Below are 27,014 nucleotides of genomic sequence, written 5' to 3' on the forward strand. Positions count from 1 at the left end.
TCCCATTTCACGAATGGGGAAACAGGACCAGAAAGGCTAGGTAATATGCCCTAAGACCCACAGCAGGCAAGAGGTGGAACCAGATTTGAATCTGGGCGACTGACTCTAATTCCACACTGAATTGTCACTTCCCTCATAGAAATGAAACCAGTTGTATGACACAACTAGAGGCACACTAGTAACGAGTGGTGATTGACAATTACTGTTTATTAATCAACACTTTAAAAAGTTTAAGTAGACCAAAGGAGAAGTCCCACCAGGCTGATACCCTACAGGCTTAGTTTGGAGGCCTGGGAGGGCTTCTATCGTGAGCGCTGGGTGGTTGAGGCCACAGGGCAGAAAGGGCCCAGGAGGACTTCCTGTGCAGAGAAGCAAGAGCAGCTGGCCAGCTGGCTCACCCACCATCTTGAGACTCCCATTTTGTCTGTCATGGCCCCCAGGAAGGAGGGCCTGCACCCAGCTAGACCACAGAACTGGGTGGCTGGGGGCTCAGCCCCTGCTCCTCCTTCAAACTTCTCCTGACCCCATTTCCACTGCAGGAGGTGTCACTGTACTCACTGACGCGAGGACTGCAGTTACCTCCTGCAACCGGCCCACCCACCATAGCACAATGGGGTGCACAGAGATCCCATCTGAGGGAAAGGGCTGCCTTGAGGCACAGGTGGAGGAGTCCCAGGAAGGAAAGGGACTTCAAAGGACTCCAGAGGAGCCAGAGGCCAGAAGTCAAAAATAATAACTATAGCTATAGTTTAGGAAACATCTATTGAGTGCTAACTCTTGGTGATGTTACCAGCAAACTGGGTTTGCCTCTTGGTGAGTGTCAAGCGAAAAGACCACAACCAAGCCAAAGATGGGGAGAAGGAAGGATTTATTATTATTTGCAGCAAGTGAAGAGAACACCAGGGATCTTTCCCAAAGCAGTGTCTCCCCGAACAGCAAAATTGGGGGAATTTTAGGCTAAGGGTACATGCATATTCATGAAAGGGCTTGCAATGAGGCCAGGCTTAGATCACAAAGTGGCTTAGGCCAAAAATGGCTTCTCTTCTGTCAAGAAAACCATGCTGGGTTCTCTCTCCAGGGACCCCCCCGCCACCTGCTTACAGCAAGGCTCCGCAAACTTTACAGTTATTCCCCAATCTCAGAGAGGGGGAAACTGGGCCTTGGTGAGGTTAACTGCCCAAGGCTGCACACTCAGTGCCAGAGCAAGGATTTGAATCCCAGCAGGTCTGAGCCCAGAGCCTGCATGGCTAGCCACCAGCTTGATTCAGGGCCAAGGCAGCAGCATCTTCAGATTCCACCCACTCCAAAGAATCCTCAAATTGTGGCCTCAACAACTGCTGAACTGTTCAGCATCCAGGGTCACCACTGGCTCATCTCTCATTGGGTGCCACGGCATGCCTTCTCTGGCACGTGCCAGCAATGACTCAGCTGAGGTTCTCCCTCTCCCTGGGAGAGGTTGAAAGAAAAGCCTCCTTCTCTTGCTCTAGTATAACTGCAATTTGGGGCGACGCAGGAGAGCATCCAACTACCAAGGAGGGAGGCCTAGGCTGTCAGTAGGTACGAAGGGCAGCCAGAGAGGGAAACCAAGTCCACAGGCCCTTCTGGAGCCTGAGTGGACCTGGGCAGAAAGGCGGGAAGTTACCCAGGGCACCCTCCTCCTGGGAAGCGTGAACACCAACTTTGGCCATGCATGCTGCTTCTTCCGAGGATGTTTGCCAGGCCTTGTTATCCAATGGGGGTCCTGCTGCTTGCTGCTCACAATCAATTGCATACTCACAAATGTTGGTGGCAAAGGAAAGGTGCTTTTAATCAGAATGCCAACAATCTGGGGAGATGGTAGACTCAGCATCCCCCAAAAACCACCTTCACAGATTGTGCTCGGCCATGAAACTTTTAAAGGGCAGAAGGGAAGTAATCTCAGTTAATTGTTGAGATAGCGGGTCAGAATTATTGCCATCCCTCCACTGCATGCAGGCTGGTTAACTTCTTGGGCTCTTCCTCTAGATGTTATCTTGTTCACACAGTTTGGTCACAGTTTGTTCAGGTTACTGAGGGGAAAGCTAGGGACGAGATCTGGTCATCTGTTAAATACTTGCTCATTGCTCTAAATAACCAATTAGTTTGGCAAGGTATCGTGTAATTAAAAGATTTGAAAGGTGTGCTTGGGCCAGAGATGGGTAGAACATGGGGTGGGTGGAGGGGCAGTGCCTGGTTTAAAAGTTAGTTACAGGGACTTCCCTGGTGGGCTAGTGGTTAAGAATCCACCTTCCAATGCAGGGGGGCAGGGGGTTGGATCCCTAGTCAGGGGAATTAAGTTTCCACGTGGTGAGCAGTATGCCCCCCCCCCCAAAAAAAGTTAGTTACAATATAGCTTTGCTAAAGTGACATGAAAAGGGGCTTCCTGCTGAGGGCGGTTTCCTGCAAAGAGCTGCTTACACACTCCCTAACCCCAAAAGCAGCTTCCAAGGATCCTTACAGGCCCTAAAGCCTCAGTAAACTGGTTTAAATAATCCTTACAACCAAGGCTAGGGCAGGGACATGGGGCTGTTTCCTGATACGGCGGCCGAAAGATCCAGAATTTAACACCTCCTCAAAACACCCGCCAGGAAGACCCATAATCATGAGTCAGACTCCCAAATCTGGCAGCCCAGGTCTCGCTGAGATGTGAATGTCTTGCCGCCCTGATGACCGAGACACATCATTCATTCACTCTCATTAGGCTGTGAGGCACCCTACGCTTGAAGTTAGTCCCCACAAGGCTGGCATTCCCCACAAGGACGGGAGTCCCCTAGACTGCATCAACATGGGGAACTCGGTTTGCCACACCCAAGATGGCGCCACCGCGCCCTGCGTCCCTCCCGCGCTCGGTCCCTGTCGGCCTCCCACTACCTCCGCCACTCCACCAACCGGCCCCGCCCCGCGCCACGGCGCCCAGTCCGCAGTCGGAGGCTCGGCCGTAGCGCCCCCTTTACGGATTACTTAAAATGGCGGCCATGGGGCGGGGCCGCCAGGCGCGGGGTACGCTGGGAACAGCGCGCGGGCTGCCGGGAACGGGGCGGAGCGCGGCCGCGCCGGCGCGTCGAGGGGAGAGGCAGCCGCCGCGATGGTGAGCGGGCGCTGGGGGAGGGGCGCTTGGCCGGGGCCGGGCCCGGGGCCGGGGGCGGCAAGGGCGGTGGGCCGTGCGTGGGGGCCCGGGCTCCGCGTTCACCCCGGCCCGCCGCCCCCAGGACGTGTTCCTCATGATCCGGCGCCACAAGACCACCATCTTCACGGACGCCAAGGAGTCGAGCACTGTGTTCGAGCTAAAGCGCATCGTCGAGGGCATCCTCAAGCGGCCGCCGGACGAGCAGCGGCTGTACAAGGTGCGGTCCCGTCGGTTCCGGGCGGCCGGGGGCTGGGGGAGCGTGCTGCTCGGAACCGCCGCCCGAGCCTGGCCGTGGGCGCAAGGCGGCCCAGTCGTTGATGTAAACATCAGCGACCGGCTGCCGCGGGCCGGAACTCGGCCGCGTGGGGCCGTTGCTCGAACTCGGGGAAATGAAGCCCCGATAGCGGTCGCTACACCGGGGGTCTCCGTTCGGATGGCTTGAAAGTCGCGCGCCAGGCCCTATGCTGAGCGCCGAGGGCCAGCGTCACATCTGATCCCTACAGCGGTCCCACCCGCGACGTGCTGGCCCTTGATTTCCGTGCTCTGCGGTTAAGGAAACAGGCTCGGAGGTGGCCGCTTAACGAGGCCAAGGTTGTTGGCAGAGTCAGGATTTGAACCCCGATGCTCAGTCGTGTGCAGGACTCTCACACGCCCCCCGCCCCAGACACGCCTTAATACAAAGAAATGGAGAAATGGAGGGTGTTGAGATGAGTCAGGTCCCACCAGTTCTTCACCCAACAACTGTTTATTACTCCCCAACTTACTGCTGATGTTCTAAAAGCCCCCGCCCCTTTCCCCTTTACAAACCAATTGCAATTATCCAGCAAGGATGTCGTGGGATTTGGGGTTTTCATTGGGGAGTCCTGTTTGTTGGCCCCTCATTTCAAGTTTCTGGCAGCATGAGGTCCCTCACCTAAGTTCCTTGATCTGATTCTGGGTGGAAACTGGGAAACTGATCTTTTGCTGCAGGCTGAGCCTTCACCCCCTTTGTCTCTAAAGGCCTTTTCTTCTTGTTACCTGCTGGGGCTTCTGTAATAAGGACCTTTCCTACTGCCTGAGCTTGTTTCACTTGCTGTGCTCTGTGCTTTCTGTAGGTCCTTTGCTCATTGAAGCCTCTGGCTGCCCTATGAGTTGGGAATTCCAATAACTCCCGTTTTACAGATAAGGAAACTTCACATCAAAAAGATCAACCACCTTGTGCAAGGTGGTAGAGCTGGGATTCAACCAGGTCTGCCTGTGGCCAGATGGGGTCACTGACACTTGAAATTAGATTCACCTGGAGTTGCAGGGGGTGTAGATTGAAATTAGATTAGATTCACCTGGAGTTGCAGGGGTGTAGATTCTAGACCCCTACCCTACCCTGGGAGGTTCTGATTTGGAAAGTCTTGGGTGTAGTCCTGGAAACTGTTTGATATACTCTGGGGTGGTTCTGGGCCCTACTCGGGGCTGTTTCTTTTCCGTCTTCTGACTTTCAGTGTAGTTGCTGACCAGAGAAGTCTTTGGGACTTGCCCCTCCTGGGGCCTCTTCTGAGACCCTGCCTGCCTCTCTCCTCAGGACGACCAGCTTCTGGACGACGGAAAGACATTGGGCGAGTGTGGCTTCACCAGCCAGACAGCACGGCCTCAGGCCCCAGCCACTGTGGGGCTAGCCTTCAGGGCAGGTGAGAGGGACAGCGACAGGGTGGAAATGGCCAAAGAAAGGGGTGGTCAGGGAGCCTGCAGTTGTTCCTCCTGGACCATGTCTCCCAGTTCACCAAATGCAGGCAATATCGTATAATAGTGTGTTTGCTTCCCCATTAAAAACAATGAGAAGCACATGAGATACTTGTAGAAATTGAAGCCCATTTCATGGAGGATTCAAAGATTCTTAGTCACAGTACTAGCTTACATTTACAGAGAACTTACTGAGCACCTGGCCCTGCACTCTGCATTTTATTTCTGTTGTCCCATCTAATCCTCTTGATAGCCCTGAGGGGTAAGCACTGCCATCCCCATTTGGGAGACATGGACGCCGAGGCTTGCTGGCAGTCATGTGGGAGGCCGCAGTTCAGCTGCTGGCTGCCAGGACCTTGTCTGAGCTGGGCACCATGCCAGCCAGTGTCTCCGTGGTACACCGCTTACTCCCCCAGCATCTCTGTATAGGCCAGAGTTGTATTGTGATCATTTTAAGGATGAGTAAACTAAGCCTGGGGAGGTTAGATCAGGTTCAGCCCTTTCTTGCCCCAGAGCCTGTACTCTCCTTAACCACATTCCACTGTGACCAAAGTTTAGAAACCTGAGGGGTGGGGGTGGTTTATGTTGCTCCTTTTGCCAAGAAAAAGATTTAAATTTTATCCTTTGTCGCTGGAAATTTAAACAGGGGTTATAGGGTGTTTTCACAGCTGTAGACAGACCCAGGGGCTGTGTGAATGGCTGGGTAAATCTGGATGAAGTTACAGGGAGTTATTTTTCTACCTTCTTGTAAGAAAATGTAACAAGGGCTCAGGAGGGAGCATATAGCCTTAGCTGCACTTCTCAGTTTCATAAGGATAAACTATGTGAGGCCTCAGCAGCTGTGTCTTCGGGCAGCTACTTCACGCCCCGCCCCTCCCAGACTGGAGTTTGTCTCCATAAAGGAGTATGACACTGGGACCAGCCTCACAGCAAAGCAATGTGAGCCCCCGTGCACCCCAGGCCCTGCAAGCGCTCAGGAAAAAGCAGTTTTACGGGCCTTTGTGTGGGTTCCCTCAACTGTCACAGCGACAGTGAGGCAGGTGAGGGGCTGGTGCAGACTTTGTACAGGGTGGGTACTATACAAGGCTGTCCTCTGAGGCAGGTAAGGGAGGGCTGAAAGCACATCTGTTCTTCCTAAGCCAGGGCCAGGCTGCATTCTTCCAGAAAAAGTCTCTCTTCCTCTAATTTGAACAGAGGCACCCTATAGACTTGCAGCTACTCAACCATCTTGCAGGTGAAAAAAAACACAGCACAGTGAGGTGATTTTTTTCTCCCCATGACCCCCACTTATGGCATAGATTGTGGACCCTTGGTGGCATCACCTCAGGTGTGTCATTGCTGTTTTGATAGGGGCTGTGGTGTGGACTGTAGTCTGTCTGCTTCCACTTGCAAAAACGCACTTCTGGGTGGGTAGTTGTTTCCTTGTACAGAGACGGGTCTCTCCCCACCCCGCAAAGTGGTTTGCTTAGTTAGGGAGATATGATAGTGTCTGGTGTTAAATAGCATCTTCCAGACTTTATTTCCAAAGAATGGGGAGAGGTGATGAAGGCAAGAATTGTCACTCAGATTTGTGGCTTGGAAGATGAATTTGTTACTAAGCTGGGCCATGTCTTCACCTCAGCGCTGTTGACATTTGGGGCTGGATGATTCTGGGTGAGGTTGTCTTGTGCATTGCAGGATGTTCAGCATCTCTGGCTTTTACGAAAGATGGCCTCTCCCCACTAGAGGCCAGTTGCAGCCCCTCAACCCCCAAAGTTAAAACTTGTCAGACCTGACCGACTTCCCCTGGGGAGCCTAATTGGTTGAGATCCCTGAGCCAGGTGGAGAGAAGTTTCCCATGTAGAAGAAAAAGTTGTGTTCATTTGATCTGTGTAGTAACAGCAGGAATGACACGGAAAATCTTCCTGGGGCTGCTGTTCTAGTAGGAAAGCAGCTAGCTGGTCAAGAGAAACAGGGCATTCGCGCTAGCGATTAAGTGTTCCCAGTGTAATGCACAGGGCATTGGGCATGTAGAGTGGGTGGTTGGGGAACGCTTCTCTGAAGAGGTGATTTTTTTTGTTTTTGGTTAAACAATTTTTTTAAAAAATTTTATTTTTTTGTCTGTGTTGGGTCGTTTCTGTGCAACGGCTTTCTCGGGGGCCACTCTTCATCGCGGTGTGTGGGCCTCTCACTGTCATGGCCTTGAAGAGGTGATATTTGATTGCCCCTGGATGCCTTTCTTAGGCAGCCAGCCATTCTAAGTGTCAAGCTAGGGAGTGGCAAATGCAGAGACTTTGAGGCAAGAAAGAGGTTGATGTGGGAACATGGGGACCACAAGGAGACATGTGCAGAGACATAATGACACGATGAGATTTTATTCAAAGTATGATGAGAAGCAAGAGAAGGGAACAAGGTGATGGGGGAGATTGTAGGTGGATGCAATCCCAGAGGCTGAGGGATGCAGAGGGTGAGGAAAAGGGCCCTAGCATGGCCAGGCTGGGGGAGGGGAGCAGGATCAGGTTGGTTCTGTAAGGGTGGGAGACTCACTTTGCAGTGGCCACCCCCTCTCCACCAGATGAGGCCTTTGAGGCCCTGCGCATCGAGCCCTTCTCCAGCCCACCCGAGCTGCCGGATGTGATGAAGCCACAGGACTCAGGAAGCAGCGCCAATGAACAAGCTGTGCAGTGAGAGGTCCCCCAACCGCCCTACCCCCCCAATAAAAGAGATTTGGGTGTCCACCTGGTTGCTGCTTCTTTCTACACACCTCCTGACTCAGGCATCACCTCACTGGTGTGCCCCGCCTTGCCCCACCCTTAGCCTCTTCCAGGCCAGTCTGCTGCATCCCAAGCTGAGTCCAGCTACCAACCCCCAGCCCAGGCCATAATGGGGAGAGGAACCCAGGGCCCCCAGGCCAGCCTTCTGCTCAGCCTGGGGATAAAAGGTTTAGAGGCTTTGTTTCTTCAGAGTGGCCAGCCCCCTCCTAGCATAAGCATGCTGGCTCCCAGCTGGAAGGAGCGTGTTGGTTTGAGTGGGTTGTGTGGGGGATCCACAGCCTAGAGCCACCCCATAAGGCTCCTCCAAGGTATGCCCCTTGCAAGAGGGATGCAGCCACAGAATAAGGGCAGCTCCTCTCCTAACTCTCCCCACCCATAATAAACAATCTATAGACCCAATTCCTGCATTTCTCGTTTTTATTTGACAGAAAAAGTTGCTCTTGCTGTACAGATTTTAAAAAACCAAAATGCCTTTAAGAAACGTGAAGAAAAGTTGGGGGGGAGGGGGCCACAACCTCACTGGGAGGCCAAGAGGAGCCAACTAATCAACTGCCCTTTTCCAGGTATACCTCACACAGGTCCACAAGTACCAAACCATCATCCCCCCAAGAACTCGGGGCTAAAAGGGGGGCAGTGCCTCCCAGATCCTTTCTGAGTCAAGACCTGGGAGTCCCCACTGTATCCTCCCCTCCCGCAACTCCCATTCTCATTCCCACCCACCCCAAACCCCCCAAAACATGTGAACCAGGAAAAACTCACAGAGATTAACATTTCACAGAACAAAGAAAAAAAAAAAGAGGGAGGGAAAGAAGGGAGCCCTCCCCCCAGGATGCTGCCAGGGTTGGGAAGGGAGGGCAGACAAAGACCTCCTCCCACAGCTCTGTTGGGGAGAAAGGGGGCACGTCCTGTGGCTCCAGAACTTGGGGTATGGTGGAATTCCCCAAAAAAGATTCACGGAGACCTGAAATGGAAGAGAATAATCAATGCAGAGGCCCCAGCCAGCCCTGGAGCTCTCAGAAGTGAGCCCAGCCCTAGAGTGTGACAAAGATACATACCTGGAGGAACGGTGCCGCACAGAGCGGGGGCTGGGCGTTTCCCTCCTGCGCTTGTGGCCTGGGGAGTGGCTGTCCCCACGCTGGCTTCTCCGGGAACCCCGTTCACTGCTGCTACAATGAAGGACAGACATGAAACCACACACAGGACACCACCAACCCTTGGTACCTTGGAGCCTTAGAACTTATTTTGCAGAAATCAGTGGCAGCCAGACTGGGCTACTGGCAGGACAGCACACACTGGCAACCCTACCTCTGCTGGTCCCGCGGTGAGGGCTGGGGTGAGGGGCGGCGGCGCTCCGCAGGCGAGTAGCTGAGGGACCGGGAGTCCCGGAGGGAGTCTATTGGCTTCCGGGGGCTGCGGGACCTGGGGATCAGAGTAGGTCCCCATAGTGCCACACTCTTTCAAACCCACAAGCTAGCACTCAGGACCACCCCCACCCCACCCCAGGTCCTGACCACCAAACCTCATACCACGCAGGGCCAACCTCAGACCCACCTTCATCCGCTCACTCACCCATCCGCCCGCACACCATCCACCGAGTACCCCAACAGGCGGGGCACGGGGTGCAGCGGGGGAGGCAAAGATAAAGACAGTCCCTGCCCTTGGAGGGGCTCAGTCTGATGGTGAAGGAAGGCCAAGGGAAGCTCGCTTGGCCCCACGTGTGGGAAGCAGCCCCGCAGGACCGATGTACATGGGGTCTGGGGACCCAGGGGAGGGAGACATGGGGCAGGGCAGGGAAGGGGCAAGGTAGTCTTCTTGAAGGTGCTGTTTGAGCGGAGTCTTGCAGAACGAGGAGTTCACCAGGCGGACAAGGGAATTCCAGGCAGGAGGAACAGCATGTCCAAAGGCATGGGGTTCTCCTTAGACTGCAAGGCGCTGCTGAGTGTGGCTGGAGCACAGGGCATGTGTGGGGGCGGGCAGGAGAGGAGAACACAGGGCAGGCAAGGCCAGTTGGTGAAGAGCCTCACACGCCATTCCCGCAGAGGTGGGGCTTTATCCTGCAGGCCACAGGGCGTCCCGGAAGGATTTGTGAAGGGAGTAACCAGATGTGCGTTTTAGAAAGATCCCTCTGGCTACGTGTGGAAGAGAATGGCGTGGAGGCAGGGAGACAGGGAAGAGGCTGTGGATAGAGTCGGGAGAAGATGACGGTGGCCAGACCCTGGCAGTAGCAACGGGGAGACTTAAAAGCTAGAATCCCTGGAACCTGGGACCAGGCTGCATGTCAGGGGCAGGGAGAGGAAGGAACCTAGGACTCCCCAATTCTGGCTTGAGCACCCACTTGGATGACAGCCCTCTGCCAGAACAGGGCACAACAGAGTAAGCAGGGAGAGGAGAGCCCCACTCCTACTGTACAAGCAGACACCACAGTCCAGCAGGGATCTCACAACCCAGGGTCACACCCCACCCCTTCCTTCTCAAGCAAGGCAGCACTCACCTCCGCTCGCCAGGGGGTGGCTTCTTGGGGCTTGCAGGTTTGGGCAAGGCCTGAGGGCCAGGCTTAGCAGGGGAGGGGGAGGAAGAAGTAGAGGAAGAAGAGGAAGACGAAGAAGAGGAAGAGGAGGAGGAGGAGGAGGAAGAAGAGGAAGAAGAAGACGATGAAGAGGAGGAGCTGCTGCTGGAACTGGAGCTGCTAGAACGCCTCTTCCGCTTGGCTGGGGTCGGTTCCTGAGGACGGCCCTCTCGAACAGCCTCCTTTGGGGCTGGGGCGGGGCTGGGGACCCTGTGGGAGAAGAGGGCGTCACAAGGAGACAAGCTGCCCCAGCCCCAACCCTACCTTCCTTGGCCTGGAGGAACGGCAGTGGGGGAGGGGTGCCTGAGAAAGGCCCGGAGCTCTCCAAGAGCCAGTGAGTGCATTCTCTGGAGAGCAGTGGCCCCAACTGACCCAACCTCTGCTAACACAAGCAACAGGCTGGGGCCCGCAGCAAAAGGGATCAAGGTTAAACCTCAAGAATGTCCCTGATGGAGGAATAAGGTCCCTGGGCTCAGGTGTGGAAGCCAGGCTGGGTGGTCTCCGTCCTCTCCGTCCTCAGAGAGGAGAGCCACAGCATGGGGAGGCCTCTGTGTGTGTGGGTTGGCTGGGGGAGGGGCCGTCCTGCCTGGAGGCAGGGAGAGGGATAGGATGACCTCTGAAGATCCTTCCAGCCCAGGGAGTTCCTCTTGAGGTCTAACTGCCATCCCTCCTGCTGTAAAATTAAGTCCATTTCCTCTAGTTCTGTCCTCTGTAGAGACGGAAAACTTATCATTATCCTCTAGAGAATTAACCTTCGGAGACTTTTACCTGTCCCATTCCTCCCCGCCCGTTAACCCCCACCCGGCATTCTCTTCTACCCCCAGCTTAAGGATCATGGTCCCCACACCTCCTCAGAGAGCCAAGAACCTCTGGATAGGGCTTCTCCCTCCCCACCCCCACCAACCATCCCCAAAACCTTCCCCGTAGAAGAGTTCTAAAAGTCCTCTCACCTCTTCAGTACTACCTCAGGTTGAGTGGGAAGGCTAGAGCCCTCCGAGTCGCTAGAACTGGAGCCAGAGGAGGAGGAGGACGACGATGATGACGACGACGATGAAGAGGAAGAGCTAGAGGAGGAGGAGGAGGACGAACTCCGCCGCTCCTTTGCTGGCTGCAGGGCAGCCAAAGCAGAAGGCTGCTGGGCCTCCATAGAGGCAGTTGGTTCCCCACCCTCTGGGTGGAACACCCCAGGGACGGGGCCAGAGAGCATGCCATCGTGGTCACCAGCAGAGGATGTGGTCTTTGCCACCGTTCCAGAGGAAAGGGACTGAGACCCTGCTACAGGGGTGGTCTGGGCAAGCAAAGATCGGGACTGGTCAGAAAAAGCAGATGGCACAGGGGACCTAGGCCGATCCTGAGCTGGAGGAAGAACTGACTGTGAGGAAGCCTGTACCATTCTAGAGGCAGGAGAGGGAGCCCGCTCAGATGTCATTCTAGACTGGCTTGGGGCAGATGGTGGGGTTCTGGAGCCTGGGCCTCCTGGTGGGGTTCTGGACCTGGCTCGGTCAAGGAGTGGTGGTGAGGTTCTGCCACTAACGCGCTCATAGGCAGAGAGGGGCACCCTAGGGCTGGTGAGGTTTGCACCAGACAAGGCTGGAGCCATTCTAGCACTAGTGAGATTTGCAGGGGCCAAGGCTGGAGGGGTTCTTGAGCTGGCAATATTCACAGGAGCTGTGGCATGTGTAGATCTAGGACCCACCAGGTTTGCAGGGGCTGGAGCCTGCGGTGTTCTGGAGCTGGACGGATAGTTTGCAGCAGTCGGGGCTGTGCCAGAACCCGTGAGACTCAAAGCTGCCAAAGCAGCTGGGGTTCTGGCTCCTGCCAGGTTCACAGCTGGCGCTGTGGGGGTACGAGGGTCAGCAAGGTTCACGGCCGAAGGTGCCACTGCTGTTCTGGGGCTGGCCAAGTTCATGGCTGCTGCTGCAGCTGGCGTTCTTGAGTCAGCCAGGTTTACTGCTGTTGGGATGGCAGGTGCCCTGGCGCTGGCCAGGTTCATGGCTGCTGCAGAGGCTGCAGGAATCCTGCTGGCAAGGCTGGCAGCTGGGGCTGTTCTGAGACTCATGAGAGGCACTGGAGCTGGAACCTGGGACATTCTTGCAGCAAGGCCAGCTGCAGACATGGACGGAGGAGGCCGAGCGGTGCCAAGACTGATAGCCGTCAGGGCAAGTGCAATTCTAGACTGAGCATGGTTTTCTGGCACAGACGTTCTCGGGTGGTCAGGAATTCGGGGACCTGGACCATCCATCATGGAACCACCAGCTTGCTGCAGGACAGACATGGGTGTTCTAGAGCTGCCTAGGGGCTCAAGCATTCCAGGTGATCTACAGCGGTCAAGAGGAGTTGGTGACATGCTAGGACGACTGAAGCAGCTCATTCTGGAGCTATTGAGCGCTACTGGAGGTGTCCGAGAACCAGAATGATTTCTTGTTGCTGGAGGAGTAGCAGAACGTGAACGATCAGAACTGCTTCCGGACGCAGAACGCCTGCGGATAGCTGGAGGAGATCTTGTTAAGGACCGTTTGCCCCGAGTTGTTCGTGGAGTACGGGACCTAGAACGGCGGCGAATAGCAAGTGGTGAGCGACTTCGAGAACGCTTGCGTGCTAACAATGGGGTCCGAGACCTAGAGCGGCGCCGAAGAGCTAGAGGAGTTCGGGACCTAGATCGGCGGCGTGTCACTGGAGAGGTTCGAGAGCGAGACCTCCTTCGAGTTACCGGAGACGTGCGAGATCTTGACCTCCTTCGGGTGACCGGGGATGTTCTGGATCTTGATCTTCTGCGAGTGATAGGGGAGGTTCTGCTTCGAGATCGCCTTCTGGTTACTGGTGGGGTCCTAGATCTGGACCTTCTCCGAGTCACTGGTGGAGTCCTAGAACGGGAGCGTCGGCGAGTTGGTGTTCTAGACCTTGAACGACGGCGGGTTACTGGTGGTGTTCTGGACCTAGATCGCCTTCGACTCACTGGGGAAGCTCTTGATCGAGATCTTCGTCTAGTCACTGATGTCCTGGACCTTGATCGCCTCCGGCTGACTGGTGAAGTTCGAGACCTGGACCTCCGTCGGCTAACCAGGGGTGTTCTGGACCTGGATCGCCGATGAGTGGCTGGAGAGGCCCGAGACCTGGAGCGTTTCCATGGGGCTGGTGATGTGCGTGAGCGGGAACGCTTCCGACTGGTTGGGGGTGTCCGAGAGCGGCCTCTTCGGCGTCTAGAGGAGGTTCTGGAACTCTCCTGCCGGGCAGGAGACCTTGAATGGTAACCGGAGCCTCCCCTGCGACGCCGAGTAACCCGAGACCTTGACCGGCTCCGCTGTCTTCTCCGAGAGGTTGACTGAGAAGATCCAGACCTATCTCGACGACGGGTTGTTCTGGTTTTCTCCCTCCTCGAGCGGGAACGGGACCTCTGCAGCCCACGAGGCTTTGGTGAAGGAGAACGGCCTCTCCTTGAAGTTGTCTTAGTGCGTGGAGATGAAGCTGAACGCCGCCGGCGTGAGGATCTTGACTTTTCTGCTGGCTCTGGGGAAGACACTGAGGGACTTCTTCGGCGTCTTGGGGGAGTTCTAGAGCGGGTCTCTGGTGAGGATGATGCAGAACGGCTTCTACGGGAGAGCCTGGCCTTCCTAGTCAGCTCAGGAGACGATCGAGAGCTGCGACGGCGAGGGGGAGTACGAGACTTGGTCTTGGGCTCTGGTGATGACCTAGAACTTCTTCTAGTAGTTCTGGATTTGGGTGGGTGTTCTGGAGAGGACTCAGAACTGCTGCTTCCTTCAGGCGAAGGGCCTCTGCCTTTGCTTGATGAACCTGATCTGCTTCGTCTTGGAAGGACCCGAGGGACAGGAGCCTTGGGTTCAGGAGAGGAATCAGAACCACTCTGTGCCCTGGGTACTGCTCTTGGCTTATCTTTAACTTCAGGAGATGAGCCAGACCTACTACGCCGAGGAGAAGGCCGGGATTTGCTGTCGACCTCTGGAGATGATCCAGAGTGACTCATTTGTCTAAGTGGCATTCGTGTCTTAGCTTTAGAATCTGGAGAAGAGTCTGACTCACTTCTCTCCTGAGGCGATGAACTGGGTTTCCCATCAAGTTCTTGAGAAGATCCAGACCGACGTCTCTGGCCGAGAGGAGTACTAGTCACAGTCTTCTGTTCAATTGATGACTCTGACCCACTTCTTTCTCTCTGGGGGGTAAGACACTTATTGTTGAGCTCTGGGGATGATGGAGAATGACTCCTTGGCCTAGGAGTCTGAGGCAAAGCTTTTGCTTCTGGAGAGGAATCACATTCACTCCTTCCCCTGGATGGTGTTCTAGGTATATCTTTCATTCCAGGAGACGACCCAGATAGGCTGTGCCTTGAGGGAGTCCCAGACCCATCTCTAAGTCCTGGGGAAGACCCAGACCTGCTTCTCCTTGAGGGGGTTCTGGGTAAACCATCCTTCATTTCAGAAGATGCAGAACTACTTCTTTCCCTGGAGGGTGTTCTAGGTATAGCATCAAGTACTGGCGAAGAGACACTCTGATTTGAAGACATTCCTGCTTTTTCCACCGCATCTGGGGATAACTCAGAACTGCTGTGTCTGGAGGACCTTGTTGATTGTTCTTTCACATCTAGAGATGGATCTGTCTCCAGCTGATTAGGAAAAGGTCCATTCAAATCTTTAATCTCAGGAGAAAATCCAGTATTCATTTCTGCAAGAGGGCCAGAGTTTCTAAATTCTAAAGGTGATCCAAAGCTATTCTCTCTGGGAGGAGAGTCAGACAGTTCTTTATGTTCTGGAGAAAAGTGTGGCCCACTCCAAGCTGAGGCCACTGCAGGGACTTCTTCCAAAGAAGCCTGTGACTGGCTTTGGTCAAGAGTCAAAGACATGGCAGATCTTTCTTCTATTTCAGGAGATGATTCAAAGTTACTTCCAGCCATTTCTTTAAGTTCTGGAGACAAATGGGGCAGGACCTGGTTTAAGGATTCTTCAGATTTCTCTACCACCTCCATTAATTCCTCATCTTGGCTTGGCTTAGTTAATGCACTACTTCGGTCTTTTGTATCTGGAGATGACTCAACACCACCTCTTTCCCTTGATGGAGTTCTAGGGGTGTCTCTGAGTACTGGTGAGGACTCAGGCCTATCCTGCACAGAAGGAGGACTCAATTTGTCTCTTGGTTTTGGAGATGATGCAGTAACATCCTCCTGAAGGAGTAAGCTCATTTTTTCTTTTGATTCAGAAGGCTCCAATGTACTCTGCCCCAGAAGAGATTTAGAGTCCACTGCAGGATATAGGGAAGAGTCAGAATGTGACCCGCTCTGCTCAGGAGACATTCCAGATTTCAGCCTAAGACCTTCTGACAATTCACTTCTATCTTGTCTTGTTGGAGATCTGGGTGCCAGCTCAGTGATTGGAGATGAGGACCTGGACTGGCCACCCTTAGGAGGTGTCTGAGATTTGGTCTGCAGATATGGAGATTCAGAATGACTCTGTCTCATTTCTGGACTTGAAGTACCAGATGTGGAGTCTGGTGAAGTTGGAGATTGTCCTTTCTGTTGCAGAGCTGAGGGTGGTGTGCAGGACTTTACTCCTGGACAGAGGGAGAAAGATCCAGAGCAACTCTGTGCTGATATATCTTTAGACTTCTCTTCGGAACATGGTGACTTTGATCCAGGAAGATTATGCCCTGGTGGAGTTTGGGGCTTTGCTTTGGGGCACGGCGAAGTAGACCCTGAGTGACTCTGTCTTGGTGGTGTTCCAGGTTTCACTTTGGTATCTGGAGAGGAGGATCTAGAATGGCTGTGTCTTTGCAACGATCTAGATTCTGTCTTGGAGCATGGAGACTCTGATCTGCTTTGCCTTGAAGGTGTTTTAGATGTCACTCTACTAGGACTTGGAGAAGAGAAGCCAGAATGGCTTTGGATTGGTGACGTTACTGCTTTCATTTTGGGTTGTGGAGATGATGACCCAGATCGGCTCCGTCTTGGAGGTGTGCTAGATTTCACTCTAGGAGGAGAAGACCCAGAGCAGCTATGTCTCGAAGGGGTCCTAGACTTCACCTCAGGATCAGGTGATGATTCAGAACGGCTCTGCCTTTGTGGTGTTGCAGATTGTTCATTTACCTGGGGACTTGTTACAGACTCTTGCCTTGGTGTTCCAGATTTCACGTTAGGTTGAGGAGATGAACTGGAATGACTTTGTCTTGATGGCATTTTAGATTTCTGATTAGGAGGCGGAGAAGAACCAGAGCGACTTCGCCTTAGTGGTGTTCTAGATTTAGCTTTTGGTTGGGATGATCCGGAGCGACTGCGCCTTGGTGGTGTCTGAGACTTTTGTTTAGGGCGTGGAGAGGACCCTGAAAGGCTTCGCCTCACAGACAAGCGGGATTTTACTTTAGACCTTGGTGAAGAGAGAGACCTGCTCCGCCTCGAAGAAACTCGAGATTTCTTCATTTCTGGGCTTGAGTTGGACCTGCTCCTTCTCTGTGATGCTCTGGATTTGTTCTTCCGCTCTGATGATGAGCCAGACCTGCCCCTTCTTTGTGGTGTTCTAGAGTGAGATCTTCCCCGTCTAACTAGACTTCTACTACGGGATCTTCCTCGTCTTGCTGGTGTCCTAGACTGAGATCTCCCTCTCCGGGTTGGTGTTCTAGAGCGTGACCGGCCACTTCGTCTAGCTGGGGTTCTGGAGCGCGACCGCCCACGCCTGGCTGGGGTTCTGGAGCGTGACCGCCCACGCCTGGCTGGGGTCCTAGAGCGTGACCTGCCACTTCTCCTGGCTAGCGATCTACTACGAGACCTCCGTCGTACTGGTGATCGGGTCCTAGATCTGCGCCTAGCAGGTGTTCTAGACCGAGACCTGCCCCTCCGGACTGGTGTTCTAGACCGAGACCTGCGCCTAGTGGGTGTTCTAGATCGTGACCTCCGCCTGGCAGGTGTCCTAGACCGAGATCTGCCCCTCCGGGTGGGTGTTCTAGAACGAGATCTGCCCCTAGTTGCAGGGGATCTAGAGTGTGACCTGCCTCGTCTTGCTGACCTAGACCTGCCTCTTCTCTGTGTATTTCTGCTCCTGGACCAGCCTGGTCGCTGAGGAGACCTAGAGCGGCCACGTCGCTGGGGGCTCCTAGATCGTCCCCACCTCTGTGCAGACCGGGACCTACGCCACTGAGGTGACCGGGACCGAGAATGACCTCTCTTGGTAGGGGTTCGAGACCGAGACCGCCCCCTCTTAGTGGTAGGACTACGGGACCTCCCCACTCTATGAGAAGGAGTATGAGAATGTGACTTATCCCGTTTTGTTCGGCCATGTGAGCGACTCTTGGATGCAGGAGAAGAAGAAATATCTCGGCGGGACCCAGGAGCTGGTGTAGGTTTAGGACTTTCAGGGGAAGAGCTGGCATGCCGAGAAACTTTGGTAGGTTGAGGGGAGGGCGGGCCACTCTCTGAAGAAGATTGGGGAGGTTTCTCAGGAGACTTAGGTGGTGAATGGCCCTGGGCTGGAGACGCCTCAGAAGGGGGGTTCACTGGCTCCTGACTTAAGGGGGTTGTTGCAAGGGGTTGTGGGGAGCCGCCATATTGCTCAGCAAGGAGCAGAGTGGGAGCAGGTAGTTCTGGCCCTGTGCTGCTCCTTTCCGGAGAGGGGCTAGGTTGAACTGCAGATTTCTAAGAGTGAAAAAAGAGTAAGGATATGGGTATGTAAGCACCAAAACTTCCTATCACCTGTAAGATCCCAACACCCTTTCCTATGAAACTTTTCCTCTATGCACCCCATTATACCAACTGGTCCTTTTCCTCACCACAGGCAGTCACATTCATTCAATAACAAGAGATCACATAATATAAAACACAGTGAGAAACGTACGAAAACACAGTCTACAATCTCGAGTCTTCTATCCAGAGAAAAAACATAATGCACACTATATTTCACAACAGACAACCATTACAAAATGCTGAGTGCAAAAAAGAAAGTATTTTTAAATGGAAAGATAAAGCAGTTTCCCAAAATGACTGACTTCACGCTTAAAAAATAACTATGTTAAAATAAAAGAAAAAAAAGACAAAGATTTGAGTACGTGACTTATGTGAATAAGAGACCAGAATGAAGTACAGGGAAATACAGAAAGAGACCAAGTTATAAAAGCTTTAAATGTTAAAGTCAAGAGCAATAGGAAGTAAATTAAGTTTCTGAGATGATCCAACTTGCAGTTTGGAAAACCAACTCTGGGTAACATGGAAAACAGACAGGAGAGCTACAAATTTAGCAAAAAGCAATTAAAATTATACTGTGATTGTTGATGTAAGAAAACATGATTAGAACTTGAATTTCTTTTTTTTTTTTTTTCTTTGCGGTACACAGGCCTCTCACTGTTGTGGCCTCTCCTGTTGCGGAGCACAGGCTCCGGACACGCAGGCTCAGTGGCCATGGCTCACGAGCCTAGCCGCTCCGCAGCATGTGGGATCTTCCCAGACCGGGGTACGAACCCGTGTCCCTTGCGTCGGCAGGCGGACTCTCAACTACTGCGCCACCAGGGAAGCCCTAGAGCTTGAATTTTAATAGCAAGTATAAAAGAACAGGTACTGAATAGATCTTTCCAAAGTTGTGTTTTCAGACTGCAAGCAGCAACCCAGTGGGTTGAAAAGCTTTAATGAGCCACAACCAGCATTTAATGAAACTGATACTAGAGACACTATAAGTAGTAAAGTTAGGTGTAGTTCAAAAAATTTTTTTTGTTCCAGTTCTATCAACTTATAAGTACAAAGAAGACAGTGATGTAAAACTTACTAACACCCAGTAAAGTTTGAAAGCCACAATTCTAAAGGATTTGCAGATGAAAAAGAGAACTTTATGAATAACTGAGAGGAATGCAAGAAACAAAACCAGACCTTACTTCTCCCTTAACTTCACACACCTATCCTGAATCCACAGCCCTGCAAACCAAAGAATATCCATTAACTCAAGAACATACCTCCTTCTTGTCTTTATCTTTGTCTTCATAAGGGCTGCTAGGCTGCTTTGTAGAAGGCTCCGGGCTACTAGGCTGCCCTATGTTGGTGATACCTGGTTCCCTGGATGGTACATCTCCCTCCCCTCGACGTCCCGAAGCAGGGGAAGGACTTCGCCCAGTCAAGGTAGTAGTATGGGTTTTAGCTGCAGCACTTCGAGACCTGAGGGAGGTAATTGAGGATGGGAAAAGAGGAAGAAAATCAGTTCAGGGGAGAACAGAAAACCCCCTCCCCAGCTCCCATCCACCTTTCTTCAATATAACCCTCTTCCAAAGAACCTTCTCTTACTCACAGGATTCAAGTAACTCATATTGAAATTCAAGTCCAGTTCACTTTGCTCCTTCTCTTCTCAACATCAGTCCCCAAAAATGTTCTCCCTCTACCCCTTTATATTTACCTCCCCCAAACCTCCCAAAACCCTCCACCCAGTCCATTCCCTACCCGCTTCATTCACAACTCACCTCTGAGCCCACCTCCTTCAGGAAGCCTTCCCCGATTAAGGAAGCCAGGGTAAGGATTCCTTCCTCCCCCAGACACCACGAACAAACCACCACCCTCCCTATTCTGGCAATCCATATATATCAGAACAAAACAAAAAATCACAAACAAAAGAAAATAAAAAACAAAAAACAAAAAAAAAAAGAGAAGGGGAAATGTATATGTCTGTCCATCCTGTTGCTTTAGCCTGTCAGCTCCTAGAGGGCAGGGACCGTGTCTTCCGAATGGTCTGTGCAGCGCCTAGCACACCGTGGGCGCTCAATAAATATTAAATTGATTAACCCACAAGTCCCTCTCCCTCCCTTCCTCCTGGACCACCCCTTACCGACTGCGGGAAGTATCTGAAGAGGAAGCAGAGTCTGCAGAAGTTGAACGGTGCACGCGTCGGCTCTTGGGGGCTGGTGTTGTACTTCGAGACCTGAAGGAAGACCACCACCACAGCTCAGGGTGCTGTCACACCTGCACTGGGTTCCCCTTATCCACCCTTCAACCTTTTACCAGTCAGGGACGTAACTGATTCTGCCCTATCCCCAGGTGGCACTCATCTACTCACTAAGCAAATTCCCCTCTAATTCACTCACCGCTTCCGCTTCTTGTCCTTAGATTTACGTTTGCTCTTTGGAGTAGGAGACCTGAGAAATAAGGCAAAATTATTTAAAATAAAAATCATTTTTAAAGAAAGAAAAAAAATGAAAAGTAAAATGGAAAGAACTGAGTTACTGACAGTAGAAGATCAAGGAACTGAGCTTTACCCCAAGAAGAAAAAAACCCCAAAGAGCCAGCAAGGCCATCAAGCAATGGCTCACCGCTCCATGTGCCACTATGTTCCCTATGCCACAAAGAGCTCTTACCTATGCTTCCTTTTCTTGGATTCAGATTCTGACCTGTTGGTAAAAAATAAGTAAAATTATTATTTTTTACCTAGGCCTGGACTCACCAAACCTCTCCAATTATTCCCACCTCATACCTGTGCTTCTTCTTCTTAGAGCTCTTCTTCCTCTCTCGTCGGGGAGAGCTGCTCTCTGACCTGCTAAATGTGGGTTCAGAAACAGGTCATTCAGCCTGCCTCCTTCCCTGGCCCACCCACTTATAATCCATCCCCAAAAAGGCTTCTAAAGCACAGAACAACTCCAATAGCACCAATGTGCAGATCTAAGCCCAGAACTTATTTACTCTCCAAGAGGCGTAGGTACCTCCCTATTATATAGCAACAAACCCCAAAATGGAAAGAACAACATAACTCCAAAATGCTGCTGATCAGTTCTGCAGAGGTACAGAATCAACCCTTCCCCACCGAAGCAGCACACATTATTTCTTCTACCAGCTGAGCCCTGAATGGTAACTCCCTCTACCCTGACTTTTCTGACAACTCTCTCCTACTTCCTAGAAATAAGAATACTCTCTTTCCAGAGAGAGAGAAAAAACATGACAGGTTTGGTCCTCTGGCTACTAGAATAGCTTTCCAACTAACTTACCGTCCTCTATCTTTCTTCTTTTTCTTCTTCTTTTGCTTTGGGGTTGGTGAGCGAGAACTGCTAGACTCCCGGACAAGGCTGAGGAAAGATGAAAAACGGCAGAGATGGGTGCTAAGACAAACTTTCTTAGACATTTCAACTTCAGAAAAACAAAATCTCAAGAATTTGAAAAGACATAGTCCACACACAAAAAATGGAGCAGAGTGCTTAGAATTAGGAAGAGAAACTGACACTTGACACTGGCTTCTTGTTCTTGTGTACCTGTAAGGTTTGGGTGGCTCAGGAACTGGTTGTTTAGCTTCTCGAGCACGACGCTGAGGATCAAAAGAGCTGCCATCCACATAGGAATCACTGATGCCAAAGGCAGCTCGGAGTCGCTCGTTCTTCTTCTCATTCAATTCTGCCAACTGGTGAGTCTCAGTTACCCTAGAGGAGAAAAGGTCAAAGGTCTAAAGGAGATAGAGAACAAAATGCAGAGTCATATTCACACAAACAGCCATGAGAAAATGAAGACAAGAGCAGGGAGAAAGTCCAAACTAAACAGAGAGAACAGCAAAAGCAGAATAGAGTCCAGAGAAAATCGAGAGAGGGAAACACTCACACTGGCCTCTGCCCTGGGGTCTCCTCCTTGCCCCCAGGGTTCACATCCTTCTCCAGCAACATGAGTCGAAAGGTCGCCACTTTTTCCTGAATCTGCTGTTCCTCGTACCTGGAGAACAAAAGCCTTCAGGGTTAGAGGGTGACTAGACACTCTCCCCAGTCCCAGGTTTACAGTTCCCTCGTTCCCAGCAGGATCCCTTCCCTTTCCATGCACACATACAATTTTTCACTCACTGTCACCCAAAGGGCCCTTCTATTAAATCCTGCTCTTTTCCTGTCATCTTTCTTCCCTCCACTGACTACACCCTCTAGAACAGTGGATTTTAAACATGCTACACTCCAGGGGCCAAGAGAGGAAAGTTAAGCAGGCAGAGTTCCAGGTGTTCCTCCCCAAATCCAATCAACAAGTCTTTCATTTCCTGGGATTCCAAAGGAACATGCATTATATGAAACGGGCGCCACTGCTGAAGTTTGAAAACCACTGCTCTAAAAGGTTTTCTGCCTTAATAGGTTCCTTTTCCAAAATCTCAATTCCCTATCCAACCCATGATCCCTTTTATCCGGGTATTATTCCAATTCCTGTTTTCCTGCCTTTGCTACTGTCCAAGGCCTCAATCCTTAAATCCATTTACCTTCCTTTTCTCTACCAATGACAACACATATCAGCTTACCTAGCTAGCTCTTGTCTCTTCCCTGGTCTGCTTCCCCACCTCTCCCTTAAAGCACATATTTGCTTCTCAATGGCCCCCCTCTTTCCCCATGTGCCTCCATCTAAATATCTCATAAAAGCCTCCTTTTTATATCCCAGACACAGGTTCCTCATCTCTCACTTTGAACTGTCCCTTAACTCCTTTCAATCCGCTAGCTCCTTTACCTCCTCCCCTCCTACAAGTCCTCTCCAGGCCTCTTTCAACCAGCCCTAAGCTCCCTACATCCCACCTAACTCCCCCAGCTCTGCACTCACTCAGTGCTTGGCTCTCCCCCAGCCCTCCCTCACCCCTGCTCTTCCATCATCTCCTCCAGCTCGAGGCATCGCAGCTCCACGCGCCGCTTGCGCTCGTGGTCCAGGATGTCAGGATTAGGCCGCTTCACCAGGGCAGCCTCCAGGCGCCGCAGTTCCTCCTCTCCCTTGTAGTCAGGCCGCTCACCGCGGCGGCCCCGCACCAGGGACAGGTTGCGCTGGACGTAGCCGTTGGTGCCGCTGCCCCGGGGCGTCGGCAGCCCGATCCCGTTGTACATGGCCCCGTGCCCGGGGTGGGGCACCACCGCTCCTGAAGGGGAGCGGGGAGACACGGGTCAGGCCCCTGGCCCCAAACTAGCCACTTACCACCACCCAAATCCCTGCTCTTCTTCAACCCTACTTCAGCATGTCTCTCCACACTAAACCTCCTTTAGCTGCATAATCCTCCTGGTCTCCTAAAAAAACCTGTTCTTCATCCTTCCAGCACTGCTTTCTTTCCACCAAATCATAGCCCAGCTCTTACAGCCTTTCCCCACAATGTCCAAGAGCCACTCTTGTTTTCACCTAGCTTTCCTGTTTCCACCCAAAACAAAGATCCCATTTCTCCCAAATTTCTCCACACTCTCTCTTTATTCTCCTTTAGCCCCAATATACACAACTGGTATCTTCACCAACTACTCTAATTCCTAACCCTGGCAACTGACTGAGGCCTCCAAACAGGGCACAACAAACACCAAACGAAGATCTGTGGCACCCAAAGGCCTGCAGTCCAAGTCTAGACTCTTCAAGAACTGACCTAAGCATTTCAGGCTCCCCTGAAGGTAGCCAGAAATTATGAATACAATCTGACTGAACAGCCCCTAGATATCCAAAAGGTGGCCCAGACTAAAGGCCAGCATGCACATCAGAAACACATGAACTTTGGATATGTAATCCTCTTATACTTCACCTCTTAAGTATGGGTCATTTCCAATCAACTATCCTGACTAATAATATATTCCTTCAATTTCCTTCCCAATAGGATTTCTCACATGGTTTGTGGCTCACCGAACTCTCACTAGCTCCTGTAAAATATTACATTTTCAACTCAATGCTCTAAATACACCAAACAAGCCTCCTCTGTTCCAACTGTCCCCATACCTCCTCTACATTCCTTCCCCTACACTTACAAAACCGCCACTCTTCATACCTCACTTTCATTAATGTCAAACTGTCAACTTTCCCTAACAGTCCCATTATCTCATTTCCTAGTTTTTCTCTTCCAGGCCATCCTTAACCCTCTCATTATCACGTGCCTCCTACCAGGTTCTATCCTCTCAATTTGTCCCAACCCCAGCATGACTCTGAAGAGCCCTCTAACCCTAGTTTTACTGATTAGATTTCTTGGCTACGTACACTCTATTCCTTTCTCCAGCTACATGTACTCTGTTTTTTTCTCCAACTCATCCTGTCCGAGATAGTTTCACATGGGGAAATGTGTGAGGGAAAATGATCCCAGGAAAGAACCCAAGGAACAAAGTGGAGAGATTAGTGAAAGTAAAGGGGAAAAACATAGAACTGGATAAAAGAAAAGGCTTCATTTTAAAAATTCTGAAAGAAACATCATACAAATACCTGGAAGAATGTACTAAAGCCCCCCCCCACCATTCAGGGAGATGCTGAATGAAAGGGAGCTAGGACAACTCTAGAACAGTTTGGAGCCCCTTACCCCCCAACTCTAAGGCTGGGTCCCTGCCCAATCCCAGTTGCAGACTCTAGAGATCTGAAAGCAAAACAAAATGAAATAACAATACTGGGTTAAAGGAGTGACAAATGATACTAAATCTATGAAAGGCAAATGGAACTGTGCAAAGAAATGAAAAATTTCTTCACAGCACAAAAAATCTTCCAACCCTCACTTTTATTTTCTTAAATTTTCTCCTCCCTATTCTAAAGCTAGGCCTTCTTTGGCTCTCTATACCCTACCCAGTTTCTGCTTCCCTCGCAGAACGCTTCTGACCTGCAATCAATTCTTCAGCTTAACCATTCACCCACACTTCCATACCACCTCACACAATAATCCTCCCACTCCCTGAAAAAGGATAACCAGCAGCTGCTAAGCAAAGGATATTAAATCACAACAGACTGGAGAACTTTTATGGAATGAGCCAAAAAAAAGGAAAAAAAAAAAAACCCAAACAAACAAATACCACAGCATCTAAGACAGTGCTCAAAACACTAAAAGGATGGATGGACCAAAAAGTGTATTAACAACACAAACACCAATCACCAAAACCTAAATAAGGACACTTAAACTGGGGTCCAGGACTGTGGGTATGCAAAAATCACCCAAGCTAAAAGCTGACAGTAAAAGCTGCAAAAAAAAAAAAAAAGTTTTTTCTGTTGGAAAATTATCACGATGCCCAACTAACCAGGCAGAAGGGGGTCTTGAAATTCAGTATTATGGTAGTCAAGGAAAAAAACGCACCAAAAAGGGAGGAGTGTGCGCAAGAAAATGGACAAAAGTAATAAGCACAACAAGCTCAGCACTGGGGCACTGTAGTAGCTGAGGAGACACTATGAAACCCCAGAAGCTAAAACACTAGCTCAGGAAGAGACCTCGACTCACACTCAAGAGGAAACACAACTCTTCAATTTTTGACCCAGAAGATATCTTAGAAAAGCGTCCGAGTGAAAACCAAGGCCTAGAAAAGTTGTGTGCCAAATAATGACAAAGTCCAGCGTTTTCTCCTCAAGGAAGGGCTGGCAGCCTCCTCCCCAGCCGTAACACAACTTTGGGGGAGATGATGAAAAAGTGCAAGAAAGAAAGGAGCATGTAATCTGCCTTTACATACCTAAACCAAATACGTAAATTTTTTAAAAAACGTTTAGAATCCTTCTCTTCCTAATACCTCATGACAGACAGTAATGAATCCAAACTGCCTAACTCTCCCGGACATCTAGTTCAAGGCCTTCTCTGCACTGGCTGAGCGGCCAAGGCCTATTTTCAGCCTTGAGAAATGGGGGAGGGGGCTGCGCGGCGCCCCATAGTATGGGAGGCTCCGGGCCCGACCCCAGGCCCCCGGGAGGGACGGGTAGGCCGGACGCCGGAGAAGCGCGGGGGAAAGGAGTCGGCAGCGGGCCCCGGACACCGCAGCCCCCTCCTCGCCGAGAAAATGTCGGCAAAGACAGCTGCAGGAGGGCCTCCTCGCCGCACGCGTCGGGGAAGGGAGAAGCCGAGTCGCGCGCTCCCCCCTCGAGAGCGCGCGCGAGCCCGAGTGCAGTCGGCGGCGCGCGCCGTTGCCATGGGGGAGGGAAGAATAAAAGCCCGCGCGCGACAAGAACCGCGAGAAGGGGGGAGGGGAGGCAGACCAGCAAGGACGTCCGCGCGCGAGCTAGGGGCGGCGAGCGCGCGTGCGCGCGGCGGCCTGAGCCGTTCTCCGCGCGCTTTGGCCTTGCGCCGGGGCCGCCGCCCCTCCCCCACCCAGCTCGCGCGCTCTCTCACCCGCCGCCGCCGCCTCCGCCCGCCGCCTCCGAGGGGGAGAGGTGCTGCCGCTGCCGCTGCCGCTGCTCGAGCTCCTGAGTCCCTCGGGGCCTGAAGCCGCCGCCTTGCCTCGCCGGCCGGCCCGCCTCAGCCAACACCGCCGACTCCTCGCTTCCTCCGGGGCCGCAGCGGACTCCGACTGCGCCACTCGCACCCCGCCTGGGCCGCGCTGCACGTCAGCACGACCAATTATGTGCGTCAGCACGCAGCTGCGCGCGTCGCAGGGCCTGCCGGGAACCGTAGTACGCCCCGCGGCCTTGTGCGCAGGCGCCGAAACCGCACCGGGAAGTGTAGTTTCGTAAGGCCCGAAGGAGGTTCAACTCTGTCGTCGAAGAACTACGATTCCCGTCAGCCAGTTGCGAGGAAGGTCTGGGGGTAAGACCGGAGCAAACAACGCATTCCAGAGACTTTCCACTAGGGGGCGGGAGGACACAGGGCCTAGCGACGCTAGCGCTCTCCTCGGCCGCCCACCTTCGACCCAGGGCATCCTGGGAGTTGTAGTTCTAGCGTGGCATGGAACCTGTACGTAGCTTCGCCCTCCCTGCCCCCACACGACCGCCATTTTGTCTCCCCGTGTTGGGAGGCGATGAGCCCGAGCCCACTGATACAGCTGTTTGCAAGTGATCGCAGGCTTCCTGGGGAGAGCACGGGGCTGCGCCGCACCCGTCCTTCTGCACCCAGGAGAGCCCGCCCCCCAGACCCCGGCCAGCGGACACCCCCGGAACCCCAGAGCCCAGCTACAGGCCCAGGGCCTGAGCCAAAGGCTGAGCCAGGAGGCCGTGGTGTTCGCAGCTTCCAGCCGCTGAACC

General features: G+C 52.4%; 2 protein-coding genes across 15 annotated transcripts; one reads left to right on the forward strand and one right to left on the reverse strand.

Annotated features, from left to right (window-relative positions):
- Positions 1–3,027: 3,027 nt before the first annotated feature.
- ELOB (elongin B) lies at positions 3,028–7,575 on the forward strand. Its single transcript, XM_032606586.1, has 4 exons — positions 3,028–3,106; positions 3,228–3,362; positions 4,701–4,806; positions 7,413–7,575. Exons 1-4 carry the CDS (start codon positions 3,104–3,106, stop codon positions 7,523–7,525), a joined length of 357 nt encoding a protein of 118 aa, XP_032462477.1. The 5' UTR covers positions 3,028–3,103; the 3' UTR covers positions 7,526–7,575.
- A 435-nt stretch (positions 7,576–8,010) lies between these two features.
- On the reverse strand, positions 8,011–26,392 carry SRRM2 (serine/arginine repetitive matrix 2). Of its 14 annotated transcripts, XR_004345938.1 has the most exons (16): positions 26,167–26,385; positions 22,719–22,992; positions 21,723–21,830; positions 21,383–21,547; positions 21,122–21,199; positions 20,614–20,676; positions 20,498–20,530; positions 20,228–20,278; positions 19,972–20,064; positions 19,112–19,310; positions 11,128–17,807; positions 10,103–10,387; positions 9,163–9,665; positions 8,917–9,030; positions 8,667–8,774; positions 8,361–8,572 (listed from the first exon to the last, which is right to left on the reverse strand). XR_004345938.1 is itself a non-coding variant. In XM_032606580.1 (15 exons), the coding sequence occupies exons 2-15, from the start codon at positions 22,958–22,960 to the stop codon at positions 8,563–8,565; spliced, it is 8,232 nt and encodes a 2,743-aa protein (XP_032462471.1). In that variant the 5' UTR covers positions 22,961–22,992; positions 26,167–26,385; the 3' UTR covers positions 8,011–8,562. The 14 variants fall into 14 exon arrangements, 5 of the variants coding, with proteins under 5 accessions (XP_032462471.1, XP_032462474.1, XP_032462472.1 ...); XR_004345939.1 differs by having other exon boundaries at positions 8,011–8,572; positions 8,667–8,777; positions 8,917–9,556; XR_004345937.1 differs by having other exon boundaries at positions 8,011–8,572; positions 8,667–8,777; positions 8,917–9,665.
- Positions 26,393–27,014: the final 622 nt, after the last annotated feature.

This window comes from Phocoena sinus, chromosome 15, assembly GCF_008692025.1.
Source record: "Phocoena sinus isolate mPhoSin1 chromosome 15, mPhoSin1.pri, whole genome shotgun sequence".
Classification (NCBI taxonomy): Eukaryota; Metazoa; Chordata; class Mammalia; order Artiodactyla; family Phocoenidae; genus Phocoena; species Phocoena sinus.

Excerpts from the sequence above, each read along its gene's own strand:
- ELOB (XM_032606586.1), top strand. Across the intron at positions 3,363-4,700 it reads ACGAGCAGCGGCTGTACAAG|GACGACCAGCTTCTGGACGA; the intron begins GTGCGGTCCCGT and ends CTCTCTCCTCAG. Across the intron at positions 4,807-7,412 it reads GGGGCTAGCCTTCAGGGCAG|ATGAGGCCTTTGAGGCCCTG; the intron begins GTGAGAGGGACA and ends CCTCTCCACCAG.
- SRRM2 (XM_032606580.1), bottom strand. The coding sequence starts at position 22,960 with ATGTACAACGGGATCGGGCTGCCGACGCCCCGGGGCAGCGGCACCAAC. Across the intron at positions 17,808-19,111 it reads AAGATAAAGACAAGAAGGAG|AAATCTGCAGTTCAACCTAG; the intron begins GTATGTTCTTGA and ends TTTCACTCTTAG. Across the intron at positions 10,388-11,127 it reads CCTGAGGTAGTACTGAAGAG|GGTCCCCAGCCCCGCCCCAG; the intron begins GTGAGAGGACTT and ends CTTCTCCCACAG.